The sequence below is a fragment of the Eptatretus burgeri genome, chromosome 8 (genome assembly GCF_056783735.1).
Source record: "Eptatretus burgeri isolate ZD-2024b chromosome 8, Ebu_testis_v1, whole genome shotgun sequence".
NCBI classification, from domain to species: domain Eukaryota; kingdom Metazoa; phylum Chordata; class Myxini; order Myxiniformes; family Myxinidae; genus Eptatretus; species Eptatretus burgeri.
Window position 1 is genome coordinate 102,640,211 of NC_140968.1, and position 16,306 is coordinate 102,656,516.

Genomic DNA, 16,306 nt, shown 5'->3' on the forward strand with positions numbered 1-16,306 from the left:
TATGTCAAGCTTGAGACATTATGACGTCATTTGGTGACGTTATGAGACAAACGCATATTTTTCATGGTTACTCTGTAGAACGATTCTCATCGGAATCTCTCGTAGGCAGATATTCCTCAAGGAGTCGCTCCTGGTGGATAGCAGCTCTGTTCACCTCAGTGTGACCTTAAAGAAGTCACACGTGGTCACCTTTTGGCAAGATACGGGTCACCTTGCGGGTGACATTGGTTTATTTTTTCTTTGGTATGATGGTCATGTTGACACTTCGATTTCTAGTGTGGTTATGATTTAAATCGTTGAGCGGCAGCCTTTTAATTATATTATATTATAAAAAAAAAATTATAAAAAAAAAATTATAAAAAAAAATTATTAAATATTTTTTAAATTATATTATTTTAAAAAAATAAAAATAAAAAAACCAGGAAGTCTGGAACACTGACGCTTACCATTACATTGACGTGTTTCGACTTATGAGTACCTTACAAGTAACGTGTGTCGACGTGTGTCAACGATCGCGTAACGTGCCTACAACACGTTACTCATAGGTTAGAAATAAGTTTCGGGTACGCTAATCATTACCTCGACGTGTTTCGACTTATGAGTACCTTACAATTAACGTGTTTCGACATGTGTCAACGATCGCATAACGTGCCTACAACTTATGGCCAGCGTAGCGGAACATGTGAGTCATACGCTGGCATAAGTCGTAAAATTTCAAGCATGCTAAAATTTGAGGACAACCGCAAAGTACAACGATGAAAGCCAGCGTACTACGACGTATGGTAGTGTTTTTCAGCGTGCTCTCAATGTTTCCAAAACTTACCCAGAACGTATTCGACGTGTGCCAGCGTTTTAGACAATTTTTTCAAAAATCGGCATAAGCTGGCTAAAACGTCAAAGTGTGACTGGGCCTTTAACAATTCTTCTCCGGATCCTTAAGAAAATAATGGTGTTACATTTGCTGCTCTCCAATCCTCCGGTACCTATTCTAACTCCAGTGAACTATTGAAAATATCCGTTAACATCTCACTTACCTGCTCAGTCATCTCCATCAATACTCTCGGTTGCATATTATCTGGATCCGGAGCCTTATATTCTCTTAGATTACCGATACTAGCTGTTCATTTACTTCCTCCACTCCAACCTGGATCTTCTGTAAAAGCCCTTCCTCACCTCCTCGATAGATACTCTCAGCTATTGGCAATTCTCCTGACTGTTCTTGTATAAAACTTGAAGCAAAATACCTGTTTAATAAGCCTGCCATCTCACTTTCATCACAAACCAATCTCCGGTGCTGTTCCTCAAAGGGCCCACACTGGTCTCAACCTGTTATTTTGCGCTGATATACTTAAAGAAAGCCTTTTTATTATGTTTAATATTCTTAGCCATGTCCTTCTCATCCTCAGTTTTGGCTTGCCAAGTAATTTTCTTCACTTTCCCCTGTTTACTTCGATAGTGATTTTAATCTAACTCCAGTCCTGTTATTTTAAACCTAATAAATGCCTTCTGCTTCTCCTTGATAGCATTCCTGATCTCACTACTCAACCACCCTGGTCTCTTTATGATCCTGGGTTTACACTGAAAGGTCAACAATTTTGTCAAATTTCTAAAATCCTCGATTTTAATCCAATTGACGTGAGAAATTTCAGCTTGATGTCATATCACCTCACTGAATTCAACCATCAATTATTTTTGAGGTCAACAAAAAGAACATCATAGGCCAAGTTTTTAAATTGTCAATTTTCATCCAATTGACTTGAAATTTGAATAGGAGTGGCATATTTGTTCATTGAATTGAACCACCAATTATTTTTGAGGTCAAATTTGTTTAATGGATTTCGCAACTGTCTTGCCATGTATGACATCATTCTTGTCTCTTTATTCATACTAGTGCATGCCCGTAGGTGCAAACAAAACAAAACAAAAAACTGTCAAACCGCATGCCAGAAACAACTACACAGGCCGTTCCTTTGCTCTCACGTGCCCGTACGTGCGTGGCCGTACATGCAAAAAAAAACTTTCAAACCGTGTGCCAGAAACAACAACCACACAGGCCGTTCCTTCGCTCTGGTAAACGACGACTGGATTGGGGCATTGTGTTTATCTATAAATGCGCTTAAGAAATCGAGAAATTATTAGAATACACTAAGTCATCACTATGCGGAAGTAGTGCGTGCCCATATAGAATGTTCACATGCAATCCACAAATTATCGCTTGCATTGATTTTGCCTTTTATCGCAAAGAAAAACACAAAGAGAAGAGGAAAGAGGAGAAAAAAAAAAACAGTGAAAAAATAATTTACTTCCTGCTTTGGAGCATACCAGCACTCTGATGTTACCCAAATTTATGCACCGTCTAATATGAAAACGATCATAACTTGGGGCATTGTGTTCATCTATAAATGCGCATAACTAATCGAGAAATTATTAGAATACACGAAAAAAAAGCGTGCAAAAAAATAATTTACTTCCTGCTTTGGAGCATACCAGCACTCTGATGTTACCGAAATTTATGCACCATCTAATATGAAAACGATCAGAACTTGGGGCATTGTGTTTATCTATAAATGCGCATAAATCGAGAAATTATTAGAATACACAAAGTCATCATTATCCGGAAGCCTGTACATTGTAACCCGTAATGGAGAACGCGGCTGCCCGTAAAAAAAAAAAAAAAAATCATAAATAAATATTCAAACTGCGAGCAACAAACAACAACCACACAGGCAGTTTCTTCGCTCTCGCGTGCCCGTACGTGGGTGGCGCGGAAGTTCGCATATCACAGTTACGATGACTCACAATTTAGGTTTTAATGGCCAATTATTCAATTAGCGCCAACGTATTTTGCCTTTTCGCAATGTCCTCGCAAGGAAAAACAAAAAGAGAAGAGAAGAGAGAAAAATATTACTTCCTGGTTCGGAGCATACCAGCTCACTCTGATGTTACCGAAATTTATGCACCGTCTCATATGAAAACGATCATAACTTGCGGCATTGTGTTTATCTATAAATGCGCATAAGAAATCGAGAAATTATTAGAATACACGAAGTCATCACTCTCTGGAAGTCCGTACGTTGTAACCCGTAATGGGGAACACGGCTGAGCTTCCCTTCCCCATCGGCCACGCCCACGCAACAACGTGTATTGTCATTGGTTTGGTAAATAAATGGCCATAACTTGGGAAGCACTTGTCCGATTAATATAAAACCTTGAAAAGGCACATCCTCAGGTCCCCAGCAATATATCTGACAAGTTTCAATTAGATCGGACCAGCGGTTGTCGAGAAACAGCGGTCACAGACACACACACACACACACACACACACACACACACACAGGCACACACACACACACACAGGCACACACACACACAGATTGCTGGAATTATAGATAGATGCAGCCTCTGGCGGCTTGGCTGCATAATCTTCTGGGGATGCGGCTGTGCCGCTGATGCAATGCCCACTGTTACTAGTAAGTTCATACTCCTTTTGCTGACCTCAGAAGGATGATAGACTGAGTCAACCAACCTGGTGCTGATTCAACGAAGGGGCAGGGGCTTGATCTCAAGACCCTAAAATCTTAAGCGAGCTATATTGGCCGTTAAGTCAACACCAGGCTTATATGGAATCCATCATCGCAGTTGATATGAAATCCTTTTCCTTCCTCCAATGGCATAATCTCAGATCACCAATTTGGATTCATACCAGGTCACTCCACCTTCTACATTCTATTCCTACTCTCCAAACAATGGATGGAAGCCCTCAATGCCAGACATGAGATCAGGGGCATCTCTAAGGAACATATCTCGAACTGTCGATACAGTCTGGCATCCTGCCTTTCTCTCCAAATTTTCTGCCTTCAGCATCCAAGGCCAACGATAAAACACAGCCTTAACAGGGAGAGGAGAGGAAAGGAGAACCAACATGTGGCTCTCCTTTCATCTCCTCTCCCTGTAAAGGCTGGGGTGCCTCAAGGCAGAGATCTGGGCCAGGTCCTAATCCTGATCTTCATCAACGATCTTTCTGACTCTAGAAAATTCCCATTATCTATTTTCTGAAGACTCCACCATCTGCCGTGACATATCTCTCATCCTTCAGATAGGCAGGATGAAGCATTATTCTCCATGGGGCAACCTCTTCCTTGTCCTCAGATCTTTATAAAATAACAAGCTGGTCAAACACTTGGAATATGTCTTTCAATCCTGACAAATCTCTCTCTCTCTCTCTCTCTCTCTCTCTCTCTCTCTCTCTCTCTCTCTCTCTCTCCCTCTCCCTCTCCCTCTCCCTCTCCCTCTCCCTCTCCCTCTCCCTCTCCCTCTCCCTCTCCCTCTCCCTCTCCCTCTCCCTCTCCCTCTCCCTCTCCCTCTCCCTCTCCCTCTCCCTCTCCCTCTCCCTCTCCCTCTCCCTCTCCCTCTCCCTCTCCCTCTCCCTCTCCCTCTCCCTCTCCCTCTCCCTCTCCCTCTCCCTCTCTCTCTCCATCTCCCTCCGAAAGAACCGTATGGTAAACCCTCCCACAAACTTGAGAAAGTTCCAATCACTGAAACTCCTGGGTCTCACTTTCGGCCATAATCTGCACACCAATTTGGCCTCCAAAGCCAGTCGCCGACAGAACATCCTCTATCATACAGAGTGTTACCTTGGGCAAACTGAACTTTAGATAACCTACAAGGCCTTCATTTGCAGCTTAATGGAGTACTGCTCTCCCCTTTGGGCCTGCTTCACGTCTTTTCCTTCTTGATGTCATGGAATGCAAGGCCCTAAAATCATTGGGATCTCCTTTGACGAAGTTGAGTGTCAAGGACTGTTGCTTTTGCATTGCAGACAAGTCTGGAGCCTCTCGATATTCTATCACCTTCTTTTTGGTCTTGCACCCTCTTCCCTGTCTTGTATCTGTCCAGGTTTCTACAGGGTGTACAAGGTCTACCAGTAACCCTCTTCTTGTTATTGTCCCAAAATATAGGATCACTGCGAACCTCCACTCATTTGTTCCTCTTTTCTCTCACATGTGGAAATATACGACTCCACTCTGTTCAGTCGCATTCTTTCACGCAGGGCTTCACGACAGTTGTTCATCCCCATCCTTACTTCTGATCTCCTCGACCACAAATGACCCCATTTCCAATTACACACCTTTTTCGAGTTTATTGTGATTTTTCTTCCTCTCCGTCACCTCTTTTTCTTTGCTAGTTGTCGGTTGTTTTGTTATTTTTTTTATTTTGTCCCAATCTTCCCCTTCCTCTTACTGCGTTTCATTCAGCTTGTGTGAAGCTTGTTCACTTCCCTGTAGCCTTCTCCCCCTCCCCTTTTTTGTATACCTTGTAGAGGTTTGTATGAGAGCGAACACACAATGCACAGCAGGGGGGGGAGGGGGGTTTTGAGACAAGAGGGGTGGGAGTGGGAAGGACAAAACAGTGGGGAACAGAGACATTCGGAGATATGTGGAAGGGAGAGGGATGGGATGGGGAACTTGGGGAATACAAGATGGACATTACAGAGACCTTCAGGAATGAAAGCAGGGAATTTGAAGGAGGTGGGCTTGGGTGGATTATTGGGGGTAGAAAAGATCGAGGCTTTGGATGGGGGATGATAATCGGTGGTGGTGAACAGCTGTTTTGAAGGCCTGGAGGAAAGAATGGGAATGAATAGAGTGAGGGAGTTTATTCCAAAGGTGGGGAAAAAGAGGAATAAAAGAGTGAAGGTGAGCAGTGATTCTTGATTTTGGTAGTTTTGCCAGAGGGGGTTGTTGGCGGACCTTGAGCGCCCTGCGGAAATGTGTTGGGGACAAAGCGCAGAGAGAGCAGGGGGGGCGAGGCTGGAGAGGAGATGGTAGAAGACAGAAAGACCACCAACCAGTCTGCGGTGAGAGAGTGAGAGGCCCAAAGACTCAGCCTCATCGCGGGAGATGCCAATGATCCGAAATGCCTTGGTTTCCACAGCGTGAAGCCGAGAAAGGTGGGAGGCAGGAATACCAGCCCAGAGGGGAGAGCAGTACTCCATCAGGCTGTGGCTGAAAGCTTTGTAAGTGGTCAGGAGCTCAGGTGGGTTGAGGAAGGACTTTGCACGACGGAGGATTCCCAGTCAGCGACTGACTTTGGAGGCCAGGTTTGAAATGTGGCTTTCCCAAGAAAGGTCATGGCAGATCGTGAGACCCAGAAGCTTGAAAGAAAGGACTTCTTTCAGAGGATTGTTGAGAAAGTGGATGGGGAGGGTGGGTTCTAAACGGTCCTTTCAGAGAGACAGTGAGAGTGTGAGATTTGTCCGGATTGAAAGACATGTTCCACGTGTTGGACCACTTTGTGATTTTACCCAGATATGCAGTGAGTGAAGAAGCTGCTGCTTGCCGGTCTGAGGGATTACAGATGGTACGGCAGAGGGTGGAGTCATCAGCAAAGAGATAAAGATGATTTTTCAGAGAGTCGGAGAGCCACCCTTGATCGAAGCCACCCTTGATCGCACTCTCACTTCTGTTCTGCTGTTGGTGTTTTCCCCTTGCCATTTTGGTCCCCTCCATTCTGCTTTAGCTCTTCCATGAGCCTCGATCATCTACAACTACTAAAAAAATACTTTTTGGGGTGTTTGGTTGTGATTTTTTCTTCGAGGGGTCCAGACCCCCCAAAACCGCCATAAATCCACCTATGCTGATTTGGGCATTGTCTGTCCCTCCCTTCAGATTACCCCGACATCCAAAGGGCTACAATTTCAAGGATTCTTCTTTTGTTCATTTCGGCCTTTGTGGAGAATATCTGAACCATGAAAACACCATGGAGGAGGTTCACAACGGTTGCATGATGCTGGTAATTATTTTATTATGATGAAATGCACACTCTTCATTATGTTCATCTATGTAGTGAGTATAAATAAAAAGTTAGAGTGGTGATGTTTACAAGTGAGTGTAAGTTGTGAGTTTATATAAAAAGGTAGAATGGTGATGTTTACAGGTGACTGTAAATATAGTGAGTGTGTATCTATATATATATATATATATATATATATATATATATATATATATATATATATATATATATATATATATATATATATATATATATATATATATATATATATATATATATATATATGGATAGATAGATAGATAGAGTGAGGATGTTTACAGGTGACTGCTCGGATAAAGTGTTTGACATATGCAATTATGATGTCACAACGAAGCCACCTATGACATCAAAAAACAAGAAAAAGAGCAATCGGAGATTGCAAACCCTCGCCAGGACTTCTTTTGAGTGGTGCATTTTATAGGTTTGAGGGTAAATCCAACATGGCTGCCAAACCATGTGACCTATGACATCATATGTGTGATCCTTTTGTTCCTCATGGATTGGCGGTCATACGTGTAAAGTTTCACCTCGATCTTTTCAGCCATTTCAGAGAAGAAAATTTTTGAAGGTTAAAAAAAAAAAAGCAATGTGGCTGCCTAATCACGTGACCGATGACGTCATTAATTTTTTTTTTTCTGTGGACCATTTTATCCCAAGATGACCCTCAAAGATTTTCATTTTGATCGGATGTGGAATTCTACATATGTAAATATGATGTCATGAAGAGGGCACCTATAATGTCATAAAAAATCACATTTATTCCCTATGAGGAGTACTTGCTATGTGCCAAGTTTCAATTTTTTCCTTGGTGCGGTTTCAGAGATACAGAGGTCCAAAGTTTTTTTTCCGTTTTTTCAATATGGCTGCCACAATTGGTGACCTCTGACGTCATAATTATCATTCAAACATTATACACGAGTAGTTGCTCCAATGGTGAAAAATTTGTGTCAATCGGACAAGCAGTTGCAGAGAAAACAGAAAATTAACATGGACTGATGTCCGTACGCACATCCAGACGGACGCACAACCCAAAAACATAATGCCTCTGGTGACTTAGTCAGCAGAGGCATTAAGATAGGGTCAATACCCCTGGGCGCTCACCTGGAAGTGGCTGGATAAGATAACCAGGGAACAATTGGAAGGCATGGATGACCCACAAAATATGTAACAGAGAAAAAAAGTAAATACCTATCCATTTTTTTCATGTCATGAACAAGCTTTGGTACATCGCGGGTGATGAAGGTTGTGGTCAAGTTTCATCAAAACTGCGTGTGTGGTTTCAGAGAAGAAAGCAAGTACATATTTTGGGGGGCAACCCCCACGTAGAATCTCTGAGACCTCAATTTTTTTAATGTCATGAACAACGTTAGTACATCACGAGTGATGAAGGCGGTGGTCATGCGTCGTGCCGAGAGGAGAGCAAAAATGAGATCCACCGTATCAGCCACGTTCCTCTCGCCAACTGTGTCCTCTCACTTCTCCTGTCTGCTTTTCTTTCATACTCCCCCTCCCCCCACATCACACTCTCCAATCATCAGCCTCGGGGACATGACTTGCTGGTCCAAGGCTGGGAAGGCGGGGCTTCTCGCCTGCTTGGACGTGTGGCATGTTATTATTGGTTGTTAGAAAAACGTAATTCTTTCATTGCTGGCTTGTAAATGCAAAACGTAGGAAAAGGTCACAGGGGGCAATAACATACTGGGGGAATTTGGCCTTGATCCCAATGTAATTAACACAGCAACCCCCCCCCCCCCGCCCCTACCTCACCGTGTGGTGACAAGTCACACTTAAGCTCACAGTTTCCCTACTTAATTTACATCGAGATGTCTCCTACACATCCACGGACCAAGCAACTCCATACAATCCTATCTTTCTTACGAAATTGCTCCATCTACTCCATAACCGTAACAATATTCACCCCCTACCAATAAAGCCACATTTAGATGAATTGTGCAGAAAGAATTTTTCCAAATGAACTTTTAAAAATTCATAATGGAAGAGATCAAACTAAACACTTTTATAGTTTAAGGAGGTTACTGTACATGTCAGGAATACTTGAAAATACATGTACAGATCAAAATCCACTGGTTGTACAAGTATTCAGCCCCTTAGGTCAGTACTCGGTGGAAGCACCTTTTACAGCAATGACTGCTACAAGTCTTTCTGTGTAGGTCTCTACCAGCTTTGTACAGTGAGATGGTGAAATCTTTACTCATTCTTCACTTGAAAATTGCTCTAGTTCTGCCAAGTTTGATGGGGATCGTCGATGAACTGCAATCTTCAAGTTTCGCCATCAATGTTCAATTTGGTTGAAGTCAGGACTTTGACTGAACCACTCAAGAACATTTATTTTCTTATTATTCAGCCACTGCCGTATGGCTTTCGCTTTGTGTTTCAGATCATTGTCCTGCTGAAATGTGAATCTCTTACCCAGGTTCAGATTCATTGTTGACTCAAGCAGGTTTTCATCAAGGATTCTCCTGTACTTTACACCATACAATGTCCCTTCTATCGTGACAAGTTTGCCAGTTCCTGCTGATGAAAAGCAGCCTCATAACATGATGCTGCCACCACAATGTTTGACAGTAGGGATGGTGTTGACTGGGTGATGTGCAGTGTTAGGCTTGCTTCAGACGAAGTGCTTTGAATTTAGTCCAAAAGTTCAATTTTTGTATTGTCTGATCACAAAACCTTTCTCCACATGTCTGCAGTGTCATCAAGATGCTTTTTCACAAACTCCATACGAGCTTTCAGATACATTTTTTTCAGTAATGGCTTCTTTCTTACCCCCTGCCCATAGAAACCAGCTTTGTGAAGAAATAAATATAAAAAATGACCGTTTTTACAGCCATTTTTCCCTGCTGTGCAGGGGTTAGGCTTTTTCTTGAGGCAATGTTTTATGGCCGGATGCCCTTCCTGACGCCAACCCTGGTCGCCTCTTACGACACACAGGGATATGGTACACCTATTCTAACCGGGGCATACACCGGGACCAGTACACTGGTACTCACTTCGCCGACCTCAGATGGATGACAGGCTGAGTCAACCCCCTGGTGTTAATTCAGCAGCCAACGGGGCTTGAACTCAGGACCCTGGGATCCCAAGCCACCACCCTAACCACTAAGTCAACACCAGGCTTAGAAACCAGCTTTGTGAAGGGAACAGGATATTGTTGATTGATGAACACTGACCCCCATCTCGAACACAGACCCTTGCAGATCTTTCAAAGTCATTGTTCTATTTCCAGTGACTTCCCGAACAAGTTTTCTGCTTGCCCGGCTGCTGAGTTTAGATGGGCGACCTGATCTGGGTAGAGTCTGGGTGGTATGATACGTCTTCCACTTCTTCATGATGGATTTCCCCGTACTCAAAGGGTTAATGAGTGAATTTGAAATCTTCTTATAACCCTCTCCTAAACGGTACTTCTCCACCACTTTATGTCTGACTACTTTGGAAAGCTCCTTGGTCTTCAGGTTTGCCTTGTCGGTTGACCAAGTGAGTTACACTTTAAAACTCCTTCAATAAGTGGGGGGAGTTTAATTTATAAGTTAAACCACTGATTACAGACAGGTGAAACCTATTGCACTTATTTTATAACCTTTCAAACAAAATAATTTGCTCCTGAAGTGATTCTGCGTTAATTAGGGAAAGCTTTGAAAGGGTTGTGAGGGTGGGGGTGGGGGGGTGGATGTGAATACCTTTGCAGAGCACTGTAGCTGCTATTTACATCATTTTGAAAAGCATGGCTGCTCTGTTGAGGCAGTGCCATTGCAGATCAGAGGGTAGGAATTTTGAGTTTGTTTCGGAATCGGACAAAATTTCTTAATCATACCAATGACATCGTGGAATGTATAACTTCCACCAGCAGCCAATTGTATAAGACAGGACAACGAGCTCGATCATAGACTCCTATTGAGAAGGACTGGAACCTCACGATCTCGTGGTTTGTAACTTGAGTCTGAATGATTAACTTGAGTCCGGGGCTAAAATGACTTCTAGAAGGGCTGGAGACACGATCTCGGGATCCATATAGGGGTTTTTGAGGACGGCGAGTTCAATAGTGTCATTTTCAACACCACCTGAGGTCATCTTCAAGGTCAAAAGGTCATATTTCAAGGTCAAATTACTGAATTTTGGTATTTTTTGGCCGTTTTTGTGTCTAACTCGTAGAGGAAAGCTTTTGTAAAGTCTATGACAAAACATGACATTGTGCACCTACTTCACCGACTTGCTGATTTCTATCATCGTTAACTAATGTATGTTTTGTTTGTTTCTCTTTCAGAAACTGTCCAGCTGGTGATCTCACAGGATCTTTGTGTTGTTTCCTGCTTTGGTGACAATATGCCACGTCGTTATAGAGGAAACTATGATGGGACGCCTTATGTAAAGGTCATATCCTTCCCAAAAGATCCTGAGGAGAGGGAGAGCTGGATATTGGCAATGCCAAATGAGAAAGAAAGCTTGAGGTGCTTAAAGGAGATATATATTTGTGAGACACATTTCAATTGTGATTGGGTGTCAGTTCGGGGTGGCAAACGACCCAAAGAACCCCCTCAATATTTCCTGGAGTACCGAAATCAGCTTTGAAGCAGGTGACCTCAGCCCCACGCCCAACACCATCTTCTACGTCAGAATCAAGAGCTAAGAAGATGCAGGCAGCTGATGAGGCTGCAGACAATATCCAAGATTTCGACCACTTCTGTGCTAAAATCAGCTCCTATTTTCCTGGCTTTGACATCATAAAAGACCAGGAAAACTTTTACCTATCAAGAACTGATGCTACTGGACAAACTGTCAAGCAGTTCTTTCATTTCCAACAAGTTCACTCACCTTTTGGATTTCTATTCTTGAACAGAGTTGAGAAAGATGGCATTGAGGTGCCCAAATGACTTTTTCCTTTGCAGAAGAACAGCCTGCTCTCAAAATTGTCCCAGATTAGATCCATAACTGACCAGGAAACATCTATGAATGCACAAGCAAAGAAATTCTTCAGCTTGTAATAAGCCAGCTCTGTTGGATGACTGAGGCACACGAGCTTCCTCATTTCACCTTCCTTCTGTCGCAGCTGCATGTTATGTTCAAACCTCTTGATCGTCGCCGATTTGATACTGATATTATGATTTTCGCAATGCAGCTTCACAACATATCACCCAGTGCATACAAAATGATTCGTCGATCCGGCTTAATCATTCTACCATCAACAAAAAAGGTAAAACAGATGCTTGCTTTTCGTAGTCAGCAGGACTCCAACCTCAAAACCTTGTTCGACCAGCTTAAACCACAGCAGCATTTGGTCAATTTAATGTTTGACGAGGTAAAGCTGGTCGAGACATTGCGATTTTCTGGAAGGCATGTTGGAGGATATGCTCAAAATGCAGCAGCGGGTGGTGAACATGAAATGCTTCCTTCACATGCAATGGTTGTTGAAGTTGCCTGCCATTTCGGTGGTCCACGCTATATTCTACGCACTTTGCCCTGCAAAAAACGAACTGCCGATCAGCTGAAGGAACTCCTTATTGAAGCTGCATCAGCTGTAGTTGGTGTTGGCGGTACTGTGATTTCTTTGATATGTGACAATTGCAATACCAACCGCAGTGTTTATTCAAAACTTGGAGGACCAGGAAGTTGCCAAGTGCTGTCAATTCAAGAGCAATCTATGTTCTTCATGTACGACTACGTGCACATCTTCAAAAATGTTCGCAACAACTGGATTACTGTTGATGGCAAGACACTCTCATTTGTCATAGATGGTAATGAGTACAAAGCTTACTGGAGTGATATTCAGAAGGTTTATGAGATCGACCGGGCTACTCCTATTCGCTTAACCAAGCTGACGCACACCGCTGTTTTCCCCAAGCCCCTTCAACGCCAGAGCGTACCATTGGTATGCCAAGTGTTCAATGACAAGACTGTCGCTGCTTTAAAGACCTTCAAGGATTCACTGGGCATCAGCGAAGGCACAATCATCCTCACCCAGATAATGAGTGAGTGGTTCAAGATGATGAACGTGAAAGACCGTTTCTCAGCTATCCATCTGCACGACGAATCCAGACAGCCTTGGACAGCAGACTGTACAAGTTTCACTAGGCTGGAGCAGGCCTGCCAAATTATATCTACCTGCGCATGGCAAGGAGGTGGTGGTCGTAAGCTGAAGCTAACTCGGCAAACTGCTGAAGCCTTCACTATGTCCACACATAATAATGTGGATGCTGTCAAATTGCTTCTGGCAGAGAAAGACTTTGACTACGTTATTCCTGCTATATTTGCAGATGAAGCCTTGGAAAAGTTTTTTCGGCCAAGCCAGGCAAAGAAGCGGTGGAAACTTCTACATTGACGTAGTTGACATTATGGCTGCAGCTAAAACTGTAAATTTGCAAACACTCATTAAGCATGACATTATGCCCGAATCTAGTTCTCGTGTGATTGATTGCGACAAGAACTGTTTTGATTGCGACAATTGATTGCGACAAAGGCCATCTCCACTCATGGCTCGCAGACTTCCTCTCCTGTCGCAGTCAACGTGTGGCCCTAAATGGAGTTCTCTCATCCCCTCTTCCTGTGCAGGCTGGAGTTCCTCAAGGTAGCGTTCTGGGCCCTGTTCTTTTTCTGGTTTTCATCAATGATCTCTCGGACTCTCTGGAAAATCCTCTATTTCTCTTTGCCGATGACTCCACCCTCTGCCGTACCATCTGTCATCCCTCAGACCGGCAAGCAGCAGCTTCTTCGCTCACTGCAGATCTGGATAAAATCACAAACTGGTCCAACACGTGGAACATGTCTTTCAATCCAGACAAATCTCACACTCTCACTATGTCTCTTCGAAAGGACCGTTTACAAAACCCCCCATCCACTTTCTCAACAATCCTCTGGAAGAAGTCTTTTCTTTCAAGCTTCTGGGTCTCACTATCTGCCATGACCTTTCCTGGGAAAGTCACATTTCCAACCTTGCCTCAAAAGCCAGTCGCCGACTGGGAATCCTCCGTCGTGCAAAGTCCTTCCTCGGCCCTCTTGAGCTCCTGACCACTTACAAAGCTTTTGTCCGTAGCCTGATGGAGTACTGCTCTCCCCTCTGGGCTGGTGCTCCTGCCTCCCACCTTTCTCGACTTCACGCTGTCGAAACCAGGGCTTTTAAGATCATTGGCATCTCCCGCAATGAAGCTGAGTCTTTGGGCCTCTCACTCAATCACCGCAGGTTGGTCGGTGGTCTTTCTGTCTTCTACCGACTCCTCTCCAGCCTTGCCCCCCTGCTCTCTCTGCGATTTGTCCCAACCACATTTCCACAGGGCGCTCAAGGTCCGCCAACAACCCCCTTCTGGTAAAACTACCAAAATCACGAATCACTGCTCATCTTCACTCTTTCATTCCTCTTTTTCCCGCCTTTGGAATAAACTTCCTCACTCTATTCTTTCCCATTCTTCCCTCCAGGCTTTCAAAACAGCTGTTCACCACCACCTCTTATCTTCCCCCATCCAAATCCTTGATCTTTTCTACCCCCGATAATCCACCCAAGCCCACTTCCTTCAATTCTCCTGCTTTCCTTCCTGAAAGTCCCTTTAATGTCCATCTTCCCCTCGCCATGTTCCCCGTCCCATCCCCATCCCTCTCCCTTCCACAGTTCACCTGTGTCTGTTCCCCAATGTTTTGTCCCTTCCACTCCCGCCCCTCTTGTCTCATGCCTCCTTGCTGTGAGTTGTGTGTTAGCTCTCATACGAGCCTCGACCAAGGTATACAAAAAAAAAAAAAAAAATAAAAAAAAAAACTGTACAACTTCCATAAATCCAGATGAGCGCAGTGAACTCATTGAAGAGATTACTCCTCAAGGCACTCAGGATCTCTTGGGGTCTGACGATGTCCTTAAGCATAAAGTAGTTTATTTGGCCGGACACCTTGTTCATAAATATGGCGATAGCACTAGTATGGAGGAGATCATTGATGATGAAGATGGTAACGTGGTGTCATCTGAGTTTCTCGATAATTTGAATAGAGGCGGATTGAGTGTGCCGACTATGTCAACTGTCTTTTTTGTACATAATGCCTATAATTTGTATGACAAGACTAAAATGCGTTACCGATTTCATTTTGCCGAGCTGTTATCCTCTGTAGATGCACCTTTAGCTCGTAGTCATGCTGCATGTACTACTTTAACTAACATTCTATTGAAAGCTCATGTCCTCAATGTAAGTGACAAAGAAAAAGCTTTGGGATGCCTCAGGAGGCAAGAAAAGCTCTCCAACTAGTGATCGACATAGTTGTAATTGGCATCGTGTTGTGACATGCATATGTTTATGTCATATGATATACGACAATAAATATCAAAGTTTGACAGCTCTACACACTTGCATCTTATTACAATCAGCCATCTCTCACCGTTTATGAGTTAGACACAAAAACGGGCAAAAAATACCAAAATTCAGTAATTTGATCTTGAAATATGACCTTTTGACCTTGAAGATGACCTCAGGTGGTGTTGAAAATGACACTATTGAACTCGCCGTCCTCAAAAACCCCGATATGGATCCCGAGATCGTGTCTTCAGCCCTTCTGGAAGTCATTTTAGCCCCGGACTCAAGTTACAAACCCCGAGCCTGGGAGGTTCCAGTCCTTCTCTATAGGAGTCTATGAGCTCGATATACCATTTGTAGGAGAGTATTCTCATTGATGGATCACCCAACAGAGTGGTGAAGTAATGGTCAGTTAAATGTATAACCTCCCAATAAACCTCTAAATCGAACAATGCAATCGTCACTCGAGGAATAGTAACTAAACAAATGGTTAACAAATGGCAACGGTGTCGAGGCACGACACGAACGCATGTACGACGTGTATAAAAGCCAGATTTGTTTGAGAAAGCAGTGATGCCTCTGTGCTTTATCAGCATTGGGAATTGTTTTTTGGTCGGATTATTCATCAGGGTCGGTAAGGGTAACCCGATCATGGTTCCTGTCACACACAGACACCATCGCCTTGTCTTGTTACCCCCTTTATGAAACGCAGCAATATCCTTCATTCGTCGTCCGATGCTAAAGGGTTTTATTTGCATTCTGTTTAGGGTATGAATCCCAAATGTATCATAAACATCTTACGAATGTCGCGCTCAACGCGTTTTTGTTTGTCGGTTTGTTTGAATTATTTGGTTCTAACTAGTTGGCTCAATGTACCTTATTTTACAATCTCCTCCTGTCTAACCTGTAACCTCATATCGAGGAACCTCTAGGAAGTCCAGGACCCTTGTCCGCACGCAGTCCAGGCAGGAATTTTTAACTTGTTCAGGGTGCCGGAGGTAACTCACCTACTCTTGGCGAAGAACACCGTGAGGTCTTTAACGTCCATCAACTAATGTTGGCAGATAGGACGTCCGACTTCACGTCCATCCGAGGGACGACGCATGCATCGATGAATCACCTGTGAAAAACCGGGATGACAGCTTATTGTTGCGTCGGGATTCAAATCCAGGCCAGACAGCTTAGAGATGAGT

General features: G+C 43.5%; 1 protein-coding gene across 2 annotated transcripts in view; it reads left to right on the forward strand.

The window, feature by feature from the left end:
* Nucleotides 1-16,306, forward strand: part of LOC147022448 (uncharacterized) — a 66,460-nt gene that overhangs the window by 13,235 nt on the left and 36,919 nt on the right. For both annotated transcript variants that reach the window (XM_085893342.1, XM_085893341.1), the window contains exon 3: nucleotides 6,669-6,792. In XM_085893342.1, coding sequence (XP_085749468.1) covers nucleotides 6,760-6,792 — 33 coding nt within the window. In that variant the 5' untranslated portion in view covers nucleotides 6,669-6,759. The remainder of the gene's footprint in view (nucleotides 1-6,668; nucleotides 6,793-16,306) is intronic.